Below are 22,499 nucleotides of genomic sequence, written 5' to 3'. Positions count from 1 at the left end.
GAGAGGAGTAAGATTATTTTGAAAATGAACGGATCGATGGATGAAATAAATTGTGTGACAGTCCATTACATCATCCACTGGGTATTAAAAAGTGCCTGCCAGCAAATGTATTTTTTATCGGAGTTTGAAACATTTTGTATTATTTCACAGCTATGTTATTTATTTTACGTAGAAAGAATATTTTTCTGTTTTATTTATGTTATGTAATTCTGTGCTACTTAAATAGTTTATTTTCTGCACTGTTAATATCCATCTTGACTAACTGGCTTAATAAAAGTGCCACTGGTTGTTTACAGCAGCGTTTTTCAACCTTTTTTAGGCAAGGCACATTTTTTTCATGAAAAAATCCAGAGGCACACCACCTACAGAAAACGTTCAAAAATTAAACTTGACCAGGTCATCGTGCCTTATTTTGAATTTGTTGGTGTTTTCCTGTGTGTAGTGCTTTAGTTCTTGTCTTGCGCTGTTATTTTGGTGGCCCTCCTGTTTTGTTGGTGTTTTTCTGTAACAGTTGCATGTCTTCTTTTGAGCGCTAATCTGCCTACCTGCTTTGTGTTAACAAGCAAGGCTATTTACATTGTTGCTATCCTTCTTTGTGAGAACATTTTTGATTGTCATGTCATGTGTGGATGTACTTTGTGGGCGACGTTTTTGCTGTCATCCAGCATTCTGTGTCTGTTTACTTTGTAACCAATTTAGTTTTACTTTCGTTTTGCATAGCCATTGCCTTTCCTTTCCATTTCGTTAATTTTTGGTTGAAACATTACATACCTTTTTACCTGCATGCTGCCTCCCGCTGTGGTCTACATATTGGGATCATAACGAACCATCCTCGTCTCACCCGACACATTCCGACTTTTACAAAGCAATTAATTACCCGTTGCCACCTATTGACATGGAGTATTACGTGGTTACCCCATACATACCAACCTTGAGACCTCCGAATTCGGGGAGATTGGGGTTCGAGGTAGGGCTGGGCGATATTGGCTTTTATTAATATTGCGATATTTTTATGCCATATTGCAATATACGATATATATTACGATATTTTGCCTTGGCCTTGAATGAACACTTGATGCATATAATCACAGCAGTATGATGACTCTATGTGTCAACATTAAAATATTCTTCATCATACTGCATTAATATATCGCATTTCCTTGAATAGCCGCCGAGCATGTAATATGCGCCTGCCTTGAAATACGGCCGGGCAAAACTCGCTCTCCAAATTATTGTTGCTTTTACTGTGTGTAAACCAGGGGTCTTGTTCCACAGCCATACAGATCACACTAATGGTTGTGATATAAAACAACTTCAACACTCTTAATAATATGTGCCACACTCTGTGAACCCTAACCAAACACATTCTGGAGAACATATGCCCTGCAACACACCACAAACGCAACACAACACATACCCACAATGCAATGCATCCACGACTCCTGGCTACAACGTCCATACACCCGCTGGCACCAACCCCCTCCCTCCGTGCGTTGGTTGAGGTGGGCGAGGTTGGGGGCGCGTGTATAATATATCCAAGAGACACAGATACACGGCATTATGGGTAATCCCTATGCTGCGTTTAGAATGTGCCACAGAGCCAATGCTCTCCAGAAATGTGCTTGGTGTGGGTTCACAGAGTGTGGCGCATATTAATAAAAGTTTTAAAGTTGTTTATATCACAGACATCAGTGTAAAAGGTATGGCTGTTGACCAAGTATGCATTGCAATCTCGTACCAAAAGCAGCGAAATGCATGCGTCCGGCCGGCACGCAGACAGCATGGTGTAAAAGTGGGCGCAATGACATGCTGTAGAGCAGTGGACCCCAACCACCGGTCCGCGGACGCAGAATAATTTTTTATTATTTTTAGTTTATTCTCACACTCAATTTATAATGCATGCCATTGGTAAACGCAGGGGTGAGAAGAGGTTTTAAAATTATTAGCGCCTGCTTACTTTTACCGCATGCTTTGAATAGGCGCAGGAGTGAGAAGAGGTTTTAAATTAATTAGCGCCCCAGCGGCTATTCAAGGAAATATGGTATGCTACTTTTAAACTTTCATGCAGAGAGGGAAATCGCAACTAAGTCAATTGACCAAAAGTGTATTTATTAAATACTCTTCATTTTCTCGCGGGTGACTTTTAAAAAGAAAGAACACATTGATAGTGTTGCTACCTTTTTGTAGTAACACTTCTGCTGCATACTTTGCATATTGCTGTTGTCTGCTGAATATCTTCCCATTTGAAGCCAAACCACCGCCAGATGATGGACCCCCTGCTCTTTATTTTGGGCTTTTATTGTTCTTCCTCCATTTGTGATCAGTTTACACCATCTCTCTCTTGTATTGTCACAAGCTCCGCTCCACTCGACATGCCTCAGCTAACGTTAGCCATGCTGCTACCTTTCTGGTCGGCAAGAGCGTATGACGCTACACTCGCAAGAGTATGTGACGTATGTTTTCCGTCTCTGTGAGAATGAGAGACGAGGGCAAGTATGAGTTACCCTGCTGAGTTTTACACAGCACAGACTATAAACAACGGCACATTATTTACAGATTATAATTATTGGTTTGCAAAAAATATTTTTGGGACCAATTAGGTGAAGTTGCATAAAATCCCACAGCACACCAGACAATATTTCACGGCACAGTGGTTGAAAAACACTGGTTTACAGTACAATTGTCATTCACTACCATTTCAGTGACTCTCGCTCAAAATGTGTACTTTCACCTGAAAATATATCAATATATATACAGAATATCGAGTTTAAGTAAAAATATGTAACTTTAAGTTGATGATTACTTCTATGTGTACAAATCTTTATTTATAATTGAATCACTTGTTTATTTTTCAACAAGTTTAGTTATTTTTATATCTTTTTTTCCAAATAGTTCAAGAAAGACCACTACAAATGAGCTATATTTTGTACTGTTATACAATTTAATGAATCAGAAACTGATGACATGGTGCTGTATTTTACTTCATCTCTTTTTTTTTCAACCAAAAATGCTTTGCTCTGAGGGGGGGGGTACTTGAATTAAAAAATTGTTCACAGGGGGTACATCACTGAAAAATGGTTGAGAACCACTGACTAGCGCGGTTAAACAGTATGCTTGACTATAACTATTAGGGTTGCGAATCTTTGGGTGTCCCACGATTCGATTCAATATCGATTCTTGGGGTCGCGATTCGATTATATATAGATTTTTTCGATTCAACGGGATTCTCGATTCAAAAACGATATTTTTCCGATTCAAAACGATTCTGTATTCATTCAATACAAAGGACTTCAGCAGAATCTACCCCAGTCTGCTGACATGCTAGCTGAGTAGTAGATTGTTTTGAAAAGCTTTTATTAGATTAGATAGTACTTATAATTGTAAAGGACAATGTTTTATCAACAGATTGCAATAATGTAAATTTGTTTTAACTATTAAACGAACCAAAAATATGACTTATTTTATCTTTGTGAAAACATTGGACACAGTGTGTTGTCAAGCTTATGAGATGCAATGCAAATGTAAGCCACTGTGACACTATTGTTCTTTTTTTTTTGTTTTTTTTTTATAAATATCTAATGATAAAGTAAATGAGGGATTTTTAATCACTGCTATGCTGAAATTATAACTAATATTGAAACTGCTGTTGATAATATTCATGTTTGTTTCACTACTTTTGGTTTGTTATGTGTCGTGTTTATGTCTCCTCAATTGCTCTGTTTATTGCAATTCTGAGTGTTGCTGGGTAGGGTTTGGTGTTGGAATTTTTTTTTAATGGGAACTGGGGGCAGGCAGCATGGTGGAAGAGGGGTTGGTGCATCTGCCTCATAATGCAAAGGTCCTGAGTAATCAGGGTTCAATCCCGGGCTCGGGATCTTTCTGTGTGGAGTTTGCATGTCCTCCCCGTGAATGCGTGGGTTCCCTCCGGCTACTCCGGCTTCCTCCCACTTCCAAAGACATGCACCTGGGGATAGGTTGATTGGCAACACTAAATTGGCCCTAGTGTGTGAATGTGAGTGTGAATGTTGTCTGTCTATCTGTGTTGGCCCTGCGATGAGGAAGCGACTTGTCCAGGGTGTACGACGCCTTCCGCCCGATTGAAGCTGAGATAGGCGTCGGCGCTCCCCGCCACCCCAAAGGGAATAAGCGGTAATGGATGGATGGATGTTATGGTATTGCTGTGTATTGTTTTGTTGGATTGATTAAAAAAATACTAAAAAATAAAATCGATTTAAAAAAAATGAGAATCGATTCTGAATCGCACAACGTGAGAATTGCGATTCAAATTCGAATAGATTTTCCCCCACACCTCTACTATATTGAATGAGACAGGCGTGCAGACCATGGGGACACCCGCCATGCTGGGAAGTCACAACAGTGTGTGTACTCACCTTAGCTCCCCATCCAAGGCCTGAATGACAGCTGCAAAACTCCTGCTGGTTTGGTTGAGGTAGACATAACACGTCCTCAGGCTGTCGCTCATGGACTCCTGGCACGACAGACAAAAGAACACCGTGTGTCGACTGAACCCCGCGGGTCTGAGGGCGCTGGAGGTCCGGGCCGCCTCCAGCAGGCCCCGCTCCCCGCGCCTCCAGCCCGCCAGGCGCGAGCGAGGAGTCGCTGAGCCCCGCGGTGCCACCGAGAGAGAGCGCTTGAACACAGACAGAGAGACGGGACACTTGCAGCACGCTCCGGCGGCCATGCGAGGAGCCGGGTGACGACGACGCCGCCGCAGCAGCAGCTCGGCTTTGGAATGGACGCTACGACGCAGACGCAGACGCACATGTAGAGGACGGGCAGCTAAGCGAGGTGAGCTTCAACCTTGGGCGGGTTGGGGGGGCAACAAAACACACGAAGTGCGTGCGCACGTTTCCATGGTGGAGCCCCTCCCCCCCGGCACGACACTTCTGCTATGTTGCTGTTTATGGCTCCATTGCTAACACACTTTTCACTTACTACTAGTATAGTTTGACTCACTTTTTTCGCCCACAAAGCTATTGCATTCTTTAAAAGTTGGCACACGCTGCTCATGTTATTATCAAGTGTCAGTTTCTATCTTCCATTTGCGGCGGTATTAGCGGACATTGCTTGTCAAAACTGATGTCCCTAGTGAAGGAGACGGATTATTGGGGCCCATGATGGAGGGGGGCCCAGAGAGGCCCCCAATGATGATGAAATTATAATACAGAAAAATAATGACACTAAGTTATTAACTAACATATGTTTTATTTTCCATGTCCTGGTAACAATACCTTTATTTGTTTTGAAAGCATCAACCCCTGCAGGGCCCTCCCTTCCCCTTAAATTATGAGAAATCATATATGGCCATTTTGTATTCTGATGGCGTTTTTGTTTTTGCTGAGATTTTTTTCTCTCCACTGATTATAATTGCTATTTTTTTCATGGAAGAGTTTATTTCCAATTTAAGAATCAGTGGTGCTGCAAATAAATTACTCAAAATGAATTTCATTGTATTCAGAGTGCTCAGTTCTTCCCCTACTGTACATGTCAACTGTGATGCTGTTCTTCCTTCAAAAATATGGTAAAGATAGTCAAAAATACCATTAAGATGCATAAGTGTATGTAAAATAGCATTAAAAAAATGTTGCCGCTGTGTTGGGGGCCCTGTAAAGATTCTTTTCACGGGGCCCAAAATCCCTAGTACAGGGGTGTCAAACATACGGCCCGTGAACTGGTTTTATCCGGCCCGTGTGATGAGTTTGGCAAGTACAAAAATTAGCTGCTTTTATTTTTTGAAGGAACAAAACTGCTGTTCTAAAAGTGTCCACTGGATGTCACAATAGCAATTCTGTTAGACAAGCAAACGGTTTATATAGGGGCCAAGTAAGAGGTATGCAGTAAAGGGGGACTGTGGCTGCTCTCCTCACCATGAAATTTAAAACCTGCAGTTTTATGTCTTCTGCTCCGAACACATCGTCATTTGGCACCCTCGTTGCCCCAAAATGTCTCTGTCAAACATGAAAAAAGTGAATCTAACCCCTTTGAATAGTTTTTATCTCCGTTTCCTATGGTTTGATGAGTTAGCTCTGGATTGATACGTGGACATGACAAAGGATGATACCTAGAAGAGTTCACATTTTGTGTTGTTGTTCAATCCCAGAAAGACTGTGACTTAAAAGTTTAACCCTGGCTTCGTAGATACACTGAGACAAAGTCTAAGCTCATTGTGTTTTTGAAGCGCCACCAAATTCCTCAGAATTTTCCACAAATTTGAAGTTTTGTCCAAAGGATTATTTGTGATTTGTACATTTTCAGAATGTGCTTGTTCTATTTTTGGCCAAAGTAAAACAAAGAAACCAACCTGAAGTTTTTATTTATTTTTAAGTTATCATGCAATGACTTTACCATTCTGGCCCACTTGGGAATAGATTTTCCTCCATGTGGCCCCTGAGCTAAAATGGGTTTGACACCCCTGCCCTAGTAGTATGTTACCAACCAATGTAACTCTAAATAATTAAACAATACATTGATTACAACCTTCTCATGAACAGTGCCAATTAAAAATAAGAAATGATTATGATGTGTGTGCAGTGAGTGTATGGATATATTTTGTTTATACAACCAAACAAAAATAATGGATATACATAACTCTCCAAAAAAGGGATTTGAAAAAAATAAAAAAAGGAGTTTTGGTTGCAAAAATGTTTTGGGGTTATGACTACGATTTAAAGATTTTTATAATCTAAACTGACTCATTAGAGCACAGGTGTCAAACTCAAGGCCCGGGTGCCAGATCTGGCCCGTCACATCACTTATTTTGTTGCCTCCAAAAGTGTGGAAATTATATGTGTAAATAAAGTACCTTATCTTTTCTTAATAATCCATCCATCCATCCATTTTCTACGGCTTATTCCCTTTTGGGGTCGCGGGGGGCGCTGGCGCCTATCTCAGCTACAATCGGGCGGAAGGCGGAGTAAACCCTGGACAATTCGCCACCTCATCGCAGGGCCAACACAGATAGACAGACAACATTCACACTCACATTCACACCCTAGGGCCAATTTTAGTGTTGCCAATCAACCTATCCCCAGGTGCATGTCTTTGGAAGTGGGAGGAAGCCGGAGTACCTGGAGGGAACCCACGCATTCACGGGGAGAACATGCAAACTCCACACAGAAAGATCACGAGCCTGGGATTGAACCCAGGACTGCAGGACCTTCGTATTGTGAGGCAGACGCACTAACCCTTCTACCACCGTGAAGCCTTCCTAATAAATGGATTACAAAAATAAATTTACCGCTCACAATTACATATAATTCCGCATTAATAATCTCAAATGATAAAACAAAATATTATATCATCATACATTTCAAAACAATAATATTGTTCAAATAAAGATAAATACTTAAATATCATCTTGACTTACGATTAAAAAGCAAGTAATCCAACAAACTGTCCATGTAAAAATTTTACAGTAAAATCCATGTTCAATATAGAGTAATAATGCACTATTAAACTAAACAACTGTAGATTTTACAGTATAAAAAACTTGCATGAATTTTTACGTAAAGAAAACACTGGTACCGTTTTTCCATTCCATTTAATTTAATTCCATGTATTTTTTTAATTTTTATATGCTGTAAAAAGAAAAAAACCTGCAGCTATTATGGTAAAATTGTGGCGACTGAGGTGCCAGTTTTATACAGTACAATCTAAAGATTTGTTTTTGTACAGCGTATGTAAAAAAAGACAGACAATTATACATGTTTTATATATACACCTTTATATTCATACTGTATATTATTTACTGTTAAAAGCTGCCCTCTGCGGGCAACCATAACTGGGATGTGGCCCTCAATGAAAACGACTTTGACAAGCCTGCATTAAAGTTTGCCCATGCATAGTTGACGATCAGTCAAATTTACAGCATTTTTTGGAAGAATAAACAGTTGATGATAGCTTAGATAGTGCAGAGGTTCTCAAACTTTTTTTCACCAAGTACCAACTCAGAAAAAAACTTGGCTAAGTACCACAATAATGACCACCAATAAAATACAGTAGCGTAGTATGTCTAAGTATTCCTTAAAAACAAGGCACAGGTTTTATTCAACAAGTATATTTATTATTTTTGGCTACCGTAACATGACACAAAGTTTGAACAGTAACACTGTGATTGAATACAGGAAAATAAAACATTCTAATTTAATCAAGTGATTCTTTGGCGTACCACTATATGGAGCCTGCATAACACTAGTGCAGGGGTGTCAAACTGATTTTAGCTCACGGGCCGCGTGGAAGAAAATCTGTGCACACGCAGGCCGGACTATTAAAATCATGGCATTAAAACTAAAAAATTAAGAAAACTTCAGATTGTTTTCTTTGCCTTACTTTGGTCAAAAATATAACAAACACATTCTGAAAATATTACAATATATAGAAAAAAGTACCGCAAGCGGTAAGGTTTAGATCCATGAAAGAAAGAAGAAAGTGAATGAATGTTTATAACTGAATACATTTCTATATGCATACACATTGTTTTCTTTTGTATTATTTGTTTTAATGAACTAAGTAATGTTTCCAAAACACAATATAGAATGTGAGATATAACAGGATAATGCATACATTTATCACTTGTTTTCAAGATTGTTCAAAAAAAGTGGGACCCCAAAAATATACTGTGGGACCCCATTTTGAAAATTCCTAGTGTCAACACTGATGGAGTACTGGTGCGTGCAAAACAGCAGTAGGCAACCGTGGCCTGCAGGCGGGTTCTAATACTAATCAAATATTATCCTGGGGGCCATAGGTCCGCGGGCCTTGACTTTGACACCCCTCCACTAGTGGTACACATACCACAGTTTAAGAATCTCTGTAGTAGTGTAAACTGGCTGGTCACTGTAGGTATCATTACCGTCACATGGATGTGCTGTAGCACTTATACCAGGGGTGTCAAACTCACTCTAGATCGGGGGACACATGGAGAAAAATCTACTCCCAAGTGGTAAAAATCACGGCACGATAACTTAAAAATGAAGACAACTTCAGATTGTTTTCTTTGTTTAAAAATAGAACAAACACCTTCTGAAATTATACAAATCATAATGCTGTAGTTTTTTTTTGTTTTTTTTACAATTAGTGAAGTGAAGTGAATTATATTTATATAGCGCTTTTCTCTAGTGACTTAAAGCGCTTTACATAGTGAAACCCAATATTTAAGTTCCATTTGAACCAGTGTGGGTGGCACTGGGAGCAGGTGGGTAAAATGTCTTGCCAAAGGACACAACGGCAGAGACTAGGATGGCGGAAGCGGGGCTTGAACCTGGAACCCTCAAGTTACTCACACAGCCACTCTACCAACCGAGCTGTCTGTCCGGTTTAATAGTATATATACTTTTCTTTGTCATTATTTATGTTTTCTGAAAAAAATATGTGATAATGTCCATCTCGTTGGTGTTAATTTTCAATCTATCATATAAGAAAATAATATCTAAATTATATTACAGGGTGTTATTTATGTAATTTGCTCCTTTTCCTCGACTGATGTACTAACATCATATAGTTTATTTTGCACATATGTGGCATCATCTTCAAAGAACTAAATAATTGCTATGGCGACATCTGGTGGACACATTTAGAACGGCATTTTCTTTAATTAAAACATTTCAGGGTATTTTTTATACTTAACAAACTCATCCCGCGGGCCGTATAAAACCTGTTCGCGGGCCTGATCTGGCCCTTGGGCCGTACGTTTGACACCCCTGACTTACACAATAAATCAAACTCCTAAAGGTAATTGAAGATACTAATCAAAGAAGTACAGCTAGTTTTTTATTATAGCAAACAAAATAAAGATCTGATTTGCAACTTCTTCGATTAAACATAAAAGGCTAAAAAAGTTTGTTGGCTCTTCCTCAAACTTGACTGAATAGAGGAAGTACAAGTCGTAACAAAGTTTTTATACGTGAATCAGTGGAAGGATGATTGTGTTTGCAAAAGAAGCGCTACACCTCCGGAGCGTGTCTAAGTTCTAGCGCAGGGGTAGGGAACCTATGGCTCTAGAGCCAGATGTGGCTCTTTTGATGACTGCACCTGGCTCTCAGATAAATCTTAGCTGACATTGCTTAACACGATAAGTAATGAATAATTCAGCTGGTAATCACAGTGTCAAAAATACCGTTAAAAATACAAACCATTCTCATGCATTTTCATCCATCTATCCGGTTCTACCGCACCTGTTCAAGAAGTCGGATTAATGATAAGAAGTATTTTATTTATTTTTAGTTAACCTCAGAATAACAATGTTATTAAAAAGAATAAGAGACGCATTGTACTCTAAGAATGTTGATCTTTCTTAAAATGCATGCATGTAGTTGTATTCAGTGTTGAAAAAAAAAAATATATATATGGCTTTCACGGAAATACTTTTATAAATATTTGGCTTGTATGGCTCTCTCAGCCAAAAAGGTTCCCGACCCCTGTTCTAGCGAATCGACGGCAAGATTCGGTCGGCAAGCTTCGTGTCTTGACTCTTGACAGCCCTGCGTCCCGACGAGCCTCGGACACATCCCCCATATCGAAACAGAAGAAATGATTTGTAACCAAACAAACATTTTGCGACCAAAAGTTGATTTGTTTGAAAATAGGTATTTTTATTTCAGATTATTGTACCCCGCCTACCGCCCGTGTGCAGCTGGGATGTGCTCCAGTACCCCCGCGACCCTGCACGGGACAAGCGGTAAGTAAATGGATGGATGGATCATTTTTACTTTATGTTCTTTGTGTTTTTGTATGGTTTTTAAAAAAGGACATACAACTTGTCCAGGGTGTACACCGCCTTCCGCCTGAACACAGCTGAGATAGGCGCCAGCGACCCAAAAAGAGACAATGGATGGATATACACATTTCTCTCCATATGAGTGTACCTAATGTTGTGGCCATATCGTTTTTAAATGACGACATCTAGTGGCAAATAAGTGCAAGAACAGGTACCTGTAGCTACTAAAGGGTATCTTGCTTTATCCGCTTAAATGATGCGGTTTGTGGCTTCGCTGCAATACAATTGTACACATTTAAATTAATTTGAATGCAATGAATGATTTGTCAATGTGTTGTAGACATTTGAGTGGTTTCTATTCGGTCGTATAGGCGTCAGAACGGTAAGAATAGCGATCAAACGTGCGCACAGTGTCTCTCTGTAGGTGTGTTACGTAACATTGTGTAACAGGATTGACATCATTATCTTGCTTTCGCTTTCTAGTTAACATTCGATCAAATCGTGTCCTCTACTCACGTAATCCAATTTAGGCATGACCGCGCTACAGCCTCCCATCTTAAACTTGAAGAGGTTGAAAATCTCTTCCGGGTGGCCTAGAGACTTGAGGACGTCCATGTTGCTCAAAATAAGATCCCTAGTGGTGAACGCGTGCGTGGGATTTACTGATAAAAGTGTGCGCACAACCAGAAGCGAAGACTTCTCATTTTCCTCATATTCTCTCTGCTAAGGCCAGATCGACCCACGCCTCTGATTGGCTGACGGCGCATGGGCTCAGCGGATAATAGCCTATGAGATAGCAGAGCGACTGGTGTGATAGCCCGCCTCTACATACGTCATCGGACCTCGGCTTTTGATTGGCTCTTGGTTGGCCCTTAGGGTTGTAGTATTTATATAATGCTGTGATTGGTCAGTTGATGAGAAACTCTCTCTACCCCGCCAGTCTACGAGACAGCCTAATTTCCATCCATCCATCCATCCATTTTCTACCGCTTATTCCCTTTCGGGGTCGCGGGGGGCGCTGGCGCCTATCTCAGCTACAATCGGGCGGAAGGCGGGGTACACCCTGGACAAGTCGCCACCTCATCGCAGGGCCAACACAGATAGACAGACAACATTCACACTCACATTCACACACTAGGGCCAATTTTAGTGTTGTCAATCAACCTATCCCCAGGTGCATGTCTTTGGAAGTGGGAGGAAGCCGGAGTACCCGGAGGGAACCCACGCATTCACGGGGAGAACATGCAAACTCCACACAGAAAGATCCCGAGCCTGGATTTGAACCCAGGACTGCAGGACCTTCGTATTGTGAGGCAGACGCACTAACCCCTCTGCCACCGTGAAGCTATTACAATTTTGCAACTCAACGCCAAAAAAACGGAAATGCTGATTATCGGTCCTGCTAGACACCGAACTCTATTTAATAATACAACTCTAACATTTGACAACCAAACAATTAAACAAGGCGACTCGGTAAAGAATCTGGGTATTATCTTTGACCCAACTCTCTCCTTTGAGGCACACATTAAAAGCGTTACTAAAACGGCCTTCTTTCATCTCCGTAATATCGCTAAAATTCGCTCCATTCTGTCCACTAAAGACGCTGAGATCATTATCCATGCGTTTGTTACGTCTCGCCTCGACTACTGTAACGTATTATTTTCGGGTCTCCCCATGTCTAGCATTAAAAGATTACAGTTGGTACAAAATGCGGCTGCTAGACTTTTGACAAGAACAAGAAAGTTTGATCACATTACGCCTGTACTGGCTCACCTGCACTGGCTTCCTGTGCACTTAAGATGTGACTTTAAGGTTTTACTACTTACGTATAAAATACTACACGGTCTAGCTCCATCCTATCTTGCCGATTGTATTGTACCATATGTCCCGGCAAGAAATCTGCGTTCAAACGACTCTGGCTTATTAGTGATTCCCAAAGCCCAAAAAAAGTCTGCGGGCTATAGAGCGTTTTCCGTTCGGGCTCCAGTACTCTGGAATGCCCTCCCGGTAACAGTTCGAGATGCCACCTCAGTAGAAGCATTTAAGTCTCACCTTAAAACTCATTTGTATACTCTAGCCTTTAAATAGACTCCCTTTTTAGACCAGTTGATCTGCCGTTTCTTTTCTTTTTCTTCTATGTCCCACTTTCCCTTGTGGAGGGGGTCCGGTCCGATCCGGTGGCCATGTACTGCTTGCCTGTGTATCGGCTGGGGACATCTCTGCGCTGCTGATCCGCCTCCGCTTGGGATGGTTTCCTGCTGGCTCCGCTGTGAACGGGACTCTCGCTGCTGTGTTGGATCCGCTTTGGACTGGACTCTCGCGACTGTGTTGGATCCATTGTGGATTGAACTTTCACAGTATCATGTTAGACCCGCTCGACATCCATTGCTTTCCTCCTCTCTAAGGTTCTCATAGTCATCATTGTCACCGACGTCCCACTGAGTGTGAGTTTTCCTTGCCCTTATGTGGGCCTACCGAGGATGTCGTGGTGGTTTGTGCAGCCCTTTGAGACACTAGTGATTTAGGGCTATATAAGTAAACATTGATTGATTGATTGATTGATTCTTTGGGGCTGTTTTTCTGATAAGGGGACAGGAAAATTGATCCGTGTTAAGGAAAGAATGAATGGGGCCATGTATCGTGAGATTTTGAGCCAAAACCTCCTTCCATCAGTGAGACCTTTGAATGGTTAACCAATTACTTATTTTCCACCATAATTTACAAATAAATTCTTTAAAATTCCTACAGTGTGAATTCCTGGATTTTTTTTCTCACATTCTGTCCCTCACCGTTGAAGTGTATCTATGATGAAAATTACAGACCTCTGTCATCATTTTAAGTTGGAGAACTTGCACATTCTGTGGCTGACTAAATACTTTTTTGCCCCACTGTATGAATCGAGCGTGTATATAAATATGCCTGTATACACATATACAGGCATATGTATGTATATGTATATATATATATATATATATATATATATATATATATATATATATATATATATATATACATATATATATATATATATATATATATATATATATATATATATATATATATATATATATATATACATATATATATATATATATGCCTGTGTATGTGTATACACACACACACACGTATACATAGATAGACAGATAGATGTACTGGCCTCCAGACACATTTTTTTGTATGTATACACAGTGACTGATCATACTTACTTAAACTAATATCCAGTTTCCTTTGAACCACATTTTATCACATTCATCTGGATCCACATAACTCAATTTGCCCAGAACAATGTGCTTGCAGTTCTCAATATATCATCATAAGTAAGTCATATACAGTCATGGTCAAAAGTTTACATACACTTGTCAAGGCTATCTTGAATTTCCCAAAATTTCTACAACTCTTATATTTTCGTGATATAGTGATTGGAGCACATACTTGTTTGTTACAAAAAAACATTAATGAAGTTTGGTTATTTTATGAATTTATTATGGGTCTAATGAAAATGTGACCAAATGTGCTGGGTCAACAGTATACATACAGCAATGTTAAAATTTGGTTACATGTCCCTTGGCAAGTTTCACTGCAATAAGGCACTTTTGGTAGCCATCCATAAGCTTGTGGTTGAATTTTTGACCACTCTTCTTGACAAAATTGGTGCAGTTCAGCTAAATTTGTTGGTTTTCTGTCAAGGACTTGTTTCTTCAGCATTGTCCACACATTTAAGTCAGGACTTTGTGAAGGTCATTCTAAAACCTTAATTTTAGCCTGATTTAGCCATTCCTTTATTATCTGTGTTTGGGGTCATTGTCCTATTGGATCACCCAACTGCGCCCAAGACCCCCCCAGGCTGATCATTTTAGGTTGTCCAGAAGAATTTGGAGGTAATCCTTATTGTCCCATTTAAAGCACCAGTTCCAACATGGGTCTTGGGCACAGGTGGGTGTTCCAACATGACAATGATCCCAAACACACATCAAAAGTGGTAAAGGAATGGCTAAATCAGGCTAGAATTAAGATTTTAGAATGGCCTTCCCAAAGTCCTGACTTAAACCTGTGGACAATGCTGAAGAAACAAGTCCATATCAGAAAACCAACACATTTAGCTAAACTGCACCAATTTGGTCAAGAGTGGGGAAAAATTCAACCAGAAGCTTGTGGATGGCTACAGGAAGCGCCATTTGTAGTGAAACTTGCCAAGGGACATGTAACCAAATATTAACATTGCTGTATCTATACTTTTGACCCAGCAGATTTGGTCACATTTTCAGTAGACCCATAATGAATTAATAAAAGAAACAAACTTCATGAATGTTTTTTGTGACCAACAAGTATGTGCTCCAATCACTCTATCACAAAAAAATAAGAGTCGCAGAAATGATTGGACTCAAGACAACCATGACATTATGTTCTTTGCAAGTGTACATACACATACTTTTGATCACGACTGTATATAATGTAAACTGTGAAAATCTGCTGTACATTATGTCTGCTTGGGTCCTATTTTTAGGAACACTAATACAAAACCTCACAATAATGCCTGAAAGCTAAAAACGTTATGACAGACCGCCTTAAAAACTGAATGGAATTTTGCATTATCTTACTGAATGAGACACCCAGAATGTTCATGAAAATAAAGAATGTGGGATTTACAATATTAACTATGAACAATAACAAACTGAATATTAACAACATATGAATGTGAAACCCCCTCTCGATCGACATATTTTACAATCAAGCGAAACGTGACAAAAATGCAACATCACTAAGCTTTAGAACTTTGTTGTGAAAATCTCCTTCCGCGTCTGTCCCTGACACCTGCATTTCAGGCAGGCTGCTCTGGAAACACTCTGTGGAAACGCTCCCCACCCACACTGCTTGGTGCCTCGTCTGAATTGCTGTGACTTAAATAACCATAGTAACTAATTAAATTACCATAGTAACTAATTAAATTACCATAGTAACTAGTATATCATGCAAAAGTGCAGATTTCAACCTTTGACATATTTTGTATAGTTAGTTTAAAAACATCAGTGCACATCATAATGGCAGCTAAAGTTTCGATGTAAAACAGGTGTCGGTAACCTTTTTGGCCGAGAGAGCCATGAAAGCCAAATATTTTAAAATATATTTCTGTGAGACCCATATAATATTTTTTAACACTGAATACAATTAAATGCGTGCATTTTTAAGTAAGACCAACATTTTTAGAGAATAATAAGTCTTTTATTCTTTTTAATAACGTTGTTATTGGGGCGGTACATCTCGGATGGTAGAGTGGCCGTGCCAGCAACTTGAGGGTTCCAGGTTCAATCCCCGCTTCCGCCATCCTAGTCACTGCCGCTGTGTCCTTGGGCAAGACACTTTACCCACCTGCTCCCAGTGCCACCCACACTGGTTTAAATGTAACTTAGATATTGGGTTTCACAATGTAAAGCGAGTTGAGTCACTAGAGAAAAAGCGCTATATAAATATAATTCACTTATTCTAAAGCTAACCAATAATAAATATAATACTTCTCACCATTAATAAGACTTCTTGAACAGGTGCGATAGAAAATGAATGGTTGGATTAAAAAACATGAGAATGTCTTATCTTTTGAACGTTATTTTTAACACTGTGATTATCAGCGGAATTATTCATTACTTATTATGTTAAGCAATGCCAGCTAAGATTGATCTGAGAGCCAGATGCAGTCATCAAAAGAGCCACATCTGGCTCTAGAGCCATAGATTCCCTACCCCTGATCTAAAAGATCAAAAAAATGTTTTGGGGAATGTCCGCCGGGCCAGATTGAAAAGCTTAACGGGTGGCATGTGGCCCCCAGGCCTAATTTGCCCAGATCTGGTCTAGACTCTCAGGTTGTGCATGTAATGGCCAGTGAATGTTAAACTATGATTTCTGTTTTGCAGATACCCTTGAACCACACGAGTCTGTAGAGTGCGACACAAAGTGCATGACATTAGACGTATATCCTGCATTTGCAACTGATCATATGAATTTTGACTCGCGTTCCCAGTAGGTGTGTTAACTTTTTAGCACATACCACAATAACATACTCAAACTTGTGCATCCTTATCTTCGTGAAGGCAGAATTCTTAGTATACTTCTTGAAACAAGAATAACTTGAGTGTGCGTTTACCTTCCCTTTATTAAACACAAATGTACATTTCCACTTGTACACCATTTGCATCGTGTACCATTGGGTGGCCTGTTAAGAGCCCCAGCGGCACCAGAGAAGGTATATTAGGTAGTATCACGTTCGTGCATCTTAATGCAATACTGTATAGCACTAATAAGTGAATTACACAATTATACTGGAGTGGAGAGCCTTTACATATATGTATATAAAGTTGCAAATAGGTATTTAAACGCAGCACAATATAACACATTTACACAAAAAATACTGTACAGACATGACACACATCCCCTAAAATGAAAGTTACACAGAATGAAATAGAACTTAATGTCTGTAGCTGTTGCGCCTTTAGAAATAAATATGAACAGAGATTTGCAGTGAGGATATGGATAGTGAGAGGGAGCAGCAGCCTTTTTTCTCTCCAGACAGTAGAAAATGATACAAGTGAAGCAGAAAATAATTCCTACTCTTGTCAAAGTTTGAGTTAAATTGTAATAAGTATGCAAATGTTGTCTTAATTATTTAGATATTCCATTAATTTTCTAGCAACTCAAATGATCATTTTAGAATAATCTTGAAACGGGTAGGAATACCACTCGTGGCACACAGTACCCGAGATAATACCAATGTACCCGAGAACATCAGAGAGATTGTTATAAATAAAAACCATATAAGAGACGCATGTTTGAAGCTATACCTTCATGTAAGCGATGGTAGCAAAAACCTCTGCTTACAAATATGACACATATTGTGTAAGTCGGTGGTACTTTAACTTAAGAACCCAGATCCAGAGTATACTAATGCGCTATAAACTTATACATGAAAAGAGAAAGCGCATAAAACATCTTGGATATTGGCGTTTTAAATCAAAAGAGCTATTTAAAAATGCATATCTGATAACACAAATGCTTTTGGTCCACTTTCATGTGTCATTTCAAGCTAAAAGATACGCATGATCCACATTAGAATTAAATTGGATGCAAAGGATATGAAACTTTGGGCTTCACTGTACATCCATAAATAAACATGGTGGCTGTTATAATAAAAATAATGCTATAATTTGCCATAATTTAAGCATAATACGCCCTTTTCCCCACCACAAAGCCTAAATCTTCAAATAAGTCAGTTGTTTGGGGTTTTTTTCAAACAGGGTCAGGTTAACGTGTTTCGTGTGGGTGAAATCTACAGTGCATCCAGCAGAGGAAGCCACTTGCCCACACCGTCCCCGTTACTGTTTGCATTGTGCAACTGCACTGGCTGCTGATGTTATCAATTCAGGAGTAGACGCTGTGTCAATACTGACGCGTATATTGAACTCTGACCTTTTTTGGTGTCACATATTGAGCATAAAATCAACTGTAAGATATCTAAGTCAAGTAGAGCAGGCGGGAGTGACACAACTTGATTTTTACATCATGGAAAATGTTCTTTCTGCTCTTCATTTGTCCTGTGAGGGATCTGCCGGGTTCTATGCCAGGATGAGGTTATTCCACGGCTCGGCTTTTGAGCCTGACGAACCGCCGTGCCCCCCTGGGGACATTTTCAGGGGAAGAGCCCCCCCTTGAGCTGCCACGTAGGCCGGCAGAGCTGAGATCTAGAGTTTGACACACAGAGAAACATGAACAGACGCATTGGAGGGATATGATGACGTGTTTGTCAATCCCACCTGTGTGTGCATGCCGTTGTGCGTGTACAATCTGGGTGTGTCCGGTTCCGTCTTAATCTGCCGGGCCTCCTCTGACATGGAGGGGGCGCTGGAGGACGAGGAGGAGGTGATGGAGGCCCGGTGAGTGCTGCTTGTTGGTGTCATTGGAGTCCCCTCGCTGCCTGGACCCCCTGCGGTGCACCACATGAGAAAGGCTTTCTTAAGACTGGGACTTGTTTAATAACATTCCAAATCCGGTCCATCAAAATGAACGTGTCAACTCATGAAATAGTTACAAAAGGCATTTACAGTATGTACAGTGGGGCAAAAAAGTATTTAGTCAGCCACCGATTGTGCAAGTTCTCCAACTTAAAATGATGACAGAGGTCTGTACTTTTCATCATAGGTACACTTCAACTGTGAGAGACAGAATGTGGAAAAAAAAAATCCAGGAATTCACATTGTAGGAATTTATAAAAGAATTTATTTGTAAATTATGGTGGAAAATAAGTATTTGGTCAACCATTCAAAGTTCTCACTGATGGAAGGAGGTTTTGGCTCAAAATCTCACAATACATGGCCCCATTCATTCTTTCCTTAACACGGATCAATCGTCCTGTCCCTTTAGCAGAAAAACAGCCCCAAAGCATGATGTTTCCACCCCCATGCTTCACAGTAGGTGTGGTGTTCTTGGGATGCAACTCAGTCTTCTTCTTCCTCCAAACACGACAAGTTGAGTTTATACCAAAATGGATACATGGATGATACAGCAGAGGATTGGGAGAATGTCATGTGGTCAGATGAAACCAAAATAGAACTTTTTGGTACAAACTCAACTCGTCGTGTTTGGAGATACTGAGTTGCATCCCAAGAACACCATACCTACTGTGAGGCATGGGGGTGGAAACATCATGCTTTGGGGCTTTTTTTTCTGCTAAGGGGACAGGACGATTGATCCGTGTTAAGGAAAGAATGAATGGGGCCATCTATCGTGAGATTTTGAGCCAAAATCTCCTTCCATCAGTGAAAGCTTTGAATGGTTGACCAAATACTTATTTTCCACCATAATATACAAATAAATTCTTTGAAATTCCTACAATGTGAATTCCTGGATTTTTTTTCACATTCCGTCTCTCACAGTTGAAGTGTACCTATGATGAAAATTACAGACCTCTGTCATCATTTTAAGTGGGAGAACTTGCACAATCTGTGGCTGACTAAATACTTTTTTGCCCCACTGTATATTCGCAGATTAATCACGCATTATTTTGACTGCACATGCGTTTATCTTAACTGTGGATGGTTATCTGAAAGGTTGTTATACGGTCAGTGAACAGGTCAATGCACACGCTAGTCCAAAGATGAGTGAGGAGACTTTGACTGGTGTGCTCGCTGGTAAATTTTGCTTCAAAATATATTCTGACCGAACTGTAGCACGCCACCATCAATGTGTGAATGATGGGTTCTCCGTTCTCCGTGACGCATTTCGAGTGTCTAGAAATGTGCTATATAAATTCCAGTAACAAGTATCAAGAACATTTTTTTGAGTTGAGTTAGGTTGGGTTTAACACGGTACATCACAATTTCCAGTTTCTCTATTCAACATGTTCGAAAAGGCGTAGGAAGAAGCAGAGCTTATTTAATCCGACCCCTTTTCCTTTATACGGCAGTCGCTAAAACTTTTGTTCACTTCTTGTTCTCAATTTTTTCACAATATACTCCATAACTAACAACATTAAAAATAAATAAATAATAAATAGAGAAGTAAGTTATATTTTAAAATTGATCTTGAAATATTCTGACAATTAAATTACGTTTGTGTCCAAATATTGGTCTCTTTTAAGTTATTTTAAATTATGCAAGTTAGTAATTACCTGTGTTTTTAATCATGAGTAATCAAAAATCAAGACATAATTGTAATTTAAAAAAATCTGTACTTATAGTATGTTACACTGTAATATATGTGTTTTTTGACTTTGGTAACTTCAAAAAAGGCCATTGTATTTATATGAATAATAATTATGTATTTACAAAATGTATTTTAACCTCAGAAAATATTTGTAGCACTCAAGAAGACTATTCTCCAAATGTTTACTCATTTGTATAATTACATTGCAAATGTAAAATAAATAGGGTGATATAATTTGTTTATTTACATTTATGTTAGCTACCTCTCTTTGTTCATAATGTATATTTTCTGCTGGAACTACTTTCTATTTTATGCTGCCCTTTTTTTTTTTGCTGCAGCTGTTAAATATACTTTATATATTTATATTGTGCATGGTAATTGGGATTTGTTATATATTATATAAAAATATAATATAATATATATTATATACTGTATATATAATATGTAAATACTACATATATGTTATATTTTATATTGCTACTATGGTACATTTTTGGTGTACTTAATACCTTCATTATCCTTTCCATCCTTACACTTTACATCCTTTGTTACTGAGCTACTGTGTGGAACGATTTCCCTTGTTGATCAATAAAGTTTGTCTAAGTCTAGTTTGATGGAGTGGGGAACATGGCACCAATATTAAATTGCAGTTAAGTTACCAGATTTTAGGGATGCTGAAAAAAAAACCTGATTTAAATCCTAATCGTGAATCTATTTTATTGAATATTTTTTTAAAAATGGAAAAGTTTTTTATAATTTAGTTTTTATAAATCCATTATAAAGAGGTTGTTTTACTAAAGTATCTATGTTGTATGTGAGCAACCAAGAGGAGCTCTTGTAACCTGTTTTGAAATTGTTTAAATTTTTATATGTCAATCGAGGTATTGAAAGTATCGTTTTTGAATCGAGAATCGTTCTTTTGTCATTTTGGATCTTCTAAATTGAATAACTTTGAATCTAACCAGTTTGGGTCTTGCTCAGGTTCTTGGGTTTGCGTTTGCGGGTCTGGATCCCCTCTTTCTTCATAGCCAGAGGTCGTGCGACCTGCCAGGACGATGTTTTACACAGGTAAACAAAACAATAATACTGCATTTTTCTTTTTTGTTGTTTCTTTACCCCGTGGAGTTTCATGTATAGGCCACAGGCGTTGCAGACGGGCTCTCCCTCTGCGTTTCGTCGCCAGAGGGTGGTGGTGGTGGTGTGACAGTTGGTGCACGAAAGGCCAACCCTCCTGGAGGCCGACTGTGTTGAGAGGTGGGCATGGGACACACGTCACATTGCTATCAGAGACACAGGAGAAGTCCTATTTATACCTACCAGTCGTCTCTGGGGTTTGATGAGAGGTCTGTTGATGCCGTTCATCTTGTGGTAGAGTCCACAGGCGTTGCACAGGTAGTGGCCCGTGCCGTCCCGCCTCCACAACGGCGTGGACATGGCGCCACAGTTGACACATTCTCGGCCCTCGGCGAAGTCGTCAAATAGATCTGACCATGGAGGACAACAAGTGTGAATTCGTTCTCACCTATAATCGTCACCTGATTCCCCCCAAATATCAATCAATGAAAGTTTACTTATATAGCCTTTAATCACAAATGTCTCAAAGGACTGCACACGCCACAGATCCCATATCAGTCCACCCAGGATTTCGCTGCCTTTTTGTGTGATTGTTGTGGCCTAAAATGTCTGAATTTGTGACCACGAGTTTAGAAAGAAAAAAGTTGCAATGTTTTTAGGCCTATTTTATTCTCCGATAACATTGAATCAGCGTATGATTTTGTGAATTTGTTATCCATGTTTTAAGTGTGCCTTGTAACTTTGACTTCAAAAAGCACCTTATTTCAACACAAATTGGAAAACAAATACTGTATTAAAATTGTAATCGTTTTATATCACACAAACTTAAAAATAGACACTAAATTGCAGTAAAATCACATACTAAGAGCTCATTATCAAATTACTGTTTGAATTAATCATCCCAAATAATAGCAATAATTGTATTTATAGAAAGAAACCCCACCAAAGTCATCTTTATTGTCTGTTGTCTACAAGTTGCGGACATTATTTGTGTATGTTTTAC

The 22,499-nt window shown here is 39.4% G+C and overlaps 2 protein-coding genes and 1 long non-coding RNA gene across 5 annotated transcripts in view; 1 reads left to right on the top strand and 2 right to left on the bottom strand.

Annotated features, from left to right (window-relative positions):
* fdft1 (farnesyl-diphosphate farnesyltransferase 1) overlaps positions 1 to 11,458 on the bottom strand; it is a 29,407-nt gene extending 17,949 nt beyond the window's left edge. The window contains exons 1-2 of one of the 2 annotated variants that reach the window (XM_061900493.1): positions 11,252 to 11,458; positions 4,392 to 4,489 (exon numbers count right to left, since the gene is read on the bottom strand). In XM_061900493.1, coding sequence (XP_061756477.1) covers positions 4,392 to 4,489; positions 11,252 to 11,350 — 197 coding nt within the window. In that variant the 5' untranslated portion in view covers positions 11,351 to 11,458. Of the gene's footprint in view, positions 1 to 4,391; positions 7,346 to 11,251 lie in introns of those variants that run through there. The other variant, XM_061900492.1, reaches the window with a different exon arrangement.
* Positions 4,328 to 22,499, top strand: part of LOC133552909 (uncharacterized) — a 54,771-nt gene continuing 36,599 nt past the window's right edge. The window contains exons 1-4 of one of the 2 annotated variants that reach the window (XR_009806793.1): positions 4,328 to 4,809; positions 10,620 to 10,696; positions 21,404 to 21,490; positions 21,560 to 21,676. This is a non-coding gene — a long non-coding RNA (uncharacterized LOC133552909). Of the gene's footprint in view, positions 4,810 to 10,619; positions 10,697 to 21,403; positions 21,491 to 21,559 lie in introns of both variants that reach the window. The other variant, XR_009806792.1, reaches the window with a different exon arrangement.
* The window catches only part of gata4 (GATA binding protein 4), an 11,063-nt gene continuing 5,426 nt past the window's right edge, over positions 16,863 to 22,499 (bottom strand). The window contains exons 2-6 of the mRNA XM_061900494.1: positions 21,740 to 21,906; positions 21,539 to 21,664; positions 21,385 to 21,466; positions 18,535 to 18,704; positions 16,863 to 18,462 (exon numbers count right to left, since the gene is read on the bottom strand). Of these exons, the coding sequence (XP_061756478.1) occupies positions 18,337 to 18,462; positions 18,535 to 18,704; positions 21,385 to 21,466; positions 21,539 to 21,664; positions 21,740 to 21,906 (671 nt within the window). The 3' untranslated portion in view covers positions 16,863 to 18,336. The remainder of the gene's footprint in view (positions 18,463 to 18,534; positions 18,705 to 21,384; positions 21,467 to 21,538; positions 21,665 to 21,739; positions 21,907 to 22,499) is intronic.

Source organism: Nerophis ophidion, linkage group LG05, assembly GCF_033978795.1.
Source record: "Nerophis ophidion isolate RoL-2023_Sa linkage group LG05, RoL_Noph_v1.0, whole genome shotgun sequence".
NCBI lineage: Eukaryota > Metazoa > Chordata > Actinopteri > Syngnathiformes > Syngnathidae > Nerophis > Nerophis ophidion.
This window is presented reverse-complemented; position numbering and strand designations above follow the sequence as displayed.